At 53.4% G+C, this 2,708-nt stretch overlaps 1 protein-coding gene across 4 annotated transcripts; it reads left to right on the top strand.

Moving 5' to 3' along the window:
• The first annotated feature begins 6 nt into the window (after positions 1-6).
• On the top strand, positions 7-2,607 carry LOC110390475. 4 transcript variants are annotated; one of them, XM_021381800.1, is made up of 4 exons: positions 7-717; positions 812-951; positions 1,001-1,273; positions 1,334-2,607. In XM_021381800.1, exons 1-3 carry the CDS (start codon positions 10-12, stop codon positions 1,239-1,241), a joined length of 1,089 nt encoding a protein of 362 aa, XP_021237475.1. In that variant the 5' UTR covers positions 7-9; the 3' UTR covers positions 1,242-1,273; positions 1,334-2,607. The 4 variants fall into 4 exon arrangements, with proteins under 4 accessions (XP_021237475.1, XP_021237474.1, XP_021237472.1 ...); XM_021381799.1 differs by having other exon boundaries at positions 1,001-1,264; positions 1,325-2,594; XM_021381797.1 differs by having other exon boundaries at positions 812-1,264; positions 1,325-2,594.
• Positions 2,608-2,708: the final 101 nt, after the last annotated feature.

The raw sequence follows: 2,708 nt of genomic DNA, 5'->3' as shown, positions 1-2,708 counted from the left end.
ATCCTCTCTATGGTCTTTTGGTCCTCCTTATGTGATCTCTATGGGCCCTCCATGGGTCCTCTCTATGATCCTCTCTATGGTCTTTTGGTCCTCCCCGTGGGTCCTCCTCTCTTTAAGGTGGTCCTCCCTATGGTCTTTCTCCGGAGACTCTATGGTTTCTATGGGCTCCTCCCCATGGCTCCTCTCTATGATCCCTTATGCTCCCTATGGGTTTTCTCTGTGGGCCTCTCTATGGTCCTTTCTGTGGGATCTCTCTGTGGTCGTCTCTATGGTTTCTATGGGTCCTCCCTGGGGGTCCTCCATGGGCTCTTTCTCGAGGGACTCTATGGTTTCTGTGGGGTCCTCCCCATGGCTCCTCTCTATGGTCCGTGTGGGTCATCCCTATGGTCTTTCTCCGGGGACTCTATGGTTTCTATGGGCTCTTCCCCATGGCTCCTCTCTATGATCCCTTATGCTCCCTATGGGTCTTCTCTGTGGGCCTCTCTATGGTCCTTTCTATGGGATGTCTCTATGATCCTCTCTATGGTTTCTATGGGTCCTCCCTGTGGGTCCTCCACGGGCTCTTTCTCGAGGGACTCTATGGTTTCTATGGGGTCCTCCCCGTGGGTCCTCCCTATGATCTTTCTATGGGGACTCTGTCGTTTCTGTGGGCTCCTCTCTATGGTTTCTGTGGGTCTTTTTCTGTGGGTCCTCTCTCTGGCCTTTCTGTGGGGACTCTATGCTTTTCATGGGGGTCCTCCCTATGGGTCCTCTCTATGATTCTCTCCGGTTCCTGTGGCTCCTCTCTATGATTCTCTCCGGTTCCTGTGGGTCCTCTCTATGGGTCTCTCTGTGGTTTCTTTGGCTCCTCTCTATGGTTTCTGTCTGTGCTGCTCCCTGTGGCTCCTCTCTATGGTTGCTGTGGGTCCTCTTTATGGCCTTACTCTGGGGACTCTATGGTTTCTATTGGGTCCTCCGTGTGGTTCCTGTCTCTGGGGACTCTATGGTTTTTTATGGGGGTCCTCCCTGTGGCTCCTCTCTATGGTCCCTGTGCATCTTCTCTATGGCCTTTCTCTGGGGACTCTATGGTTTCTATTGGGTCCTCCATGTGGCTCCTCTCTCTGACGTTTCTCTGGGGACTCTATGGTTTCTATGGGATTCTTTCTATGGCTTCTATGGGTCCTCCCTATGGGTCCTTTCTGGCCTTTCTCTGCGGACTCTATGGTTTTCATGGAGGTCCTCCTTGTGGATCCTCTCTATGATCCTCTGTGGTCCCTGTGGGTTCTCTCTATGGGTTTCTCTATGGGTTTCTCTATGGGTTTCTCTATGGGTTTCTCTATGGGTTTCTCTATGGGTTTCTCTGTGGTTTCTTTGGGTCCTCTCTATGGTTTCTGTCTATGGTCCTCCCTGTGGCTCCTCTCTATGGTCGCTGTGCATCCTCTCTATGGCCTTTCTCTGGGGACTCTATGGTTTTCTGGGGCTCCTCACTATGGGTCCTTCCTCTGGGGACTCTGTTTTTTTCTGGGGGTCCTCCCAGTAGCTCCTCTCTATGGTCCATGTGGGTTCTCTCTATCACATCTCTCTGGGGACTCTATGGTTTCTGTGTGGTTCTCTCTCTGGTTTTCTCTGTGGTTTCTATTGAGTCCTCCCTCTGGGTTCTCTCTGGTCTTTCTCTGGGGACTCTATGGTTTTCATGGGGGTCCTCCCAGTGGCTCCTCTCTCTGATCCCCGTGGGTTCTCTCTATCACATTTCTCTGGGGACTCTATGGTTTCTATGGGGTTCTCTCTATGGCTTCTATGGGTCCTCCGTATGTGTCCTCTCTGGCCTCTCTCTACAGACTCTATGGTTTTTCTGGGGGTCTTCCCTATGGGTCCTCTCTGGCCTTTCTCTACAGACTCTATGGTTTTTCTGGGGGGTCCTCCCTGCGGCTCCTCTCTATGGTCCCTGTGGTCCTCCCTGTGGCCTTTCTATGGGGACTCTATGGTTTTTCTGGGGGTCCTCCCTATGGGTCCTCTCTGGCCTCTCTCTACAGACTCTATGGTTTTTCTGAGGGTCCTCCCTGCGGTTCCTCTCTATGGGGGTTCTCTCTATCACATTTCCATTGGGACTCTATGGTTTCTATGGGGTTCTCTCTATGGCTTCTATGGGTCCTCCCTATGGGTCCTCTCTGGCCTCTCTCTGCAGACTCTATGGTTTTTCTGGGGGTCTTCCCTATGGGTCCTCTCTGGCCTTCCTCTGCAGACTCTGTGGTTTTTCTGGGGGTCCTCCCTATGGGTCCTCTCTGGCCTCTCTCTGCAGACTCTATGGTTTTTCTGGGGGGTCCTCCCTGTGGCTCCTCTCTATGGTCCCTGTGGTCCTCCCTGTGGCCTTTCTATGGGGACTCTATGGTTTTCTGGGGGTCCTCCCTATGTGTCCTCTCTGTCCTCTCTCTGCAGACTCTATGGTTTTTCTGGGGGTCTTCCCTATGGGTCCTCTCTGTCTTCTCTCTGCAGTCTCTATGGTTTTTCTGGGGGTCCTCCCTGCGACTCCTCTCTATGCTCCTCAATGATTTCTATGGGGTTTTCCAATGCCTCCTCTCTATGGTCCTCCCGCGCCGTCTCTATGGTTTCCCGGTGGTGGGAAGGGGGGGGGGTCTCTATGGTATCTTTAAGCCCCGCCCCCCTCGCCGACGCCCCCCACCCACTTCCTCCCCTTTGCCGTAAGCCCCGCCCCTTCCGGTGGCGCAGAG

This window comes from Numida meleagris, unplaced genomic scaffold (assembly GCF_002078875.1).
Source record: "Numida meleagris isolate 19003 breed g44 Domestic line unplaced genomic scaffold, NumMel1.0 unplaced_Scaffold1186, whole genome shotgun sequence".
In the NCBI taxonomy this organism is placed as follows: Eukaryota; Metazoa; Chordata; class Aves; order Galliformes; family Numididae; genus Numida; species Numida meleagris.
This window is presented reverse-complemented; position numbering and strand designations above follow the sequence as displayed.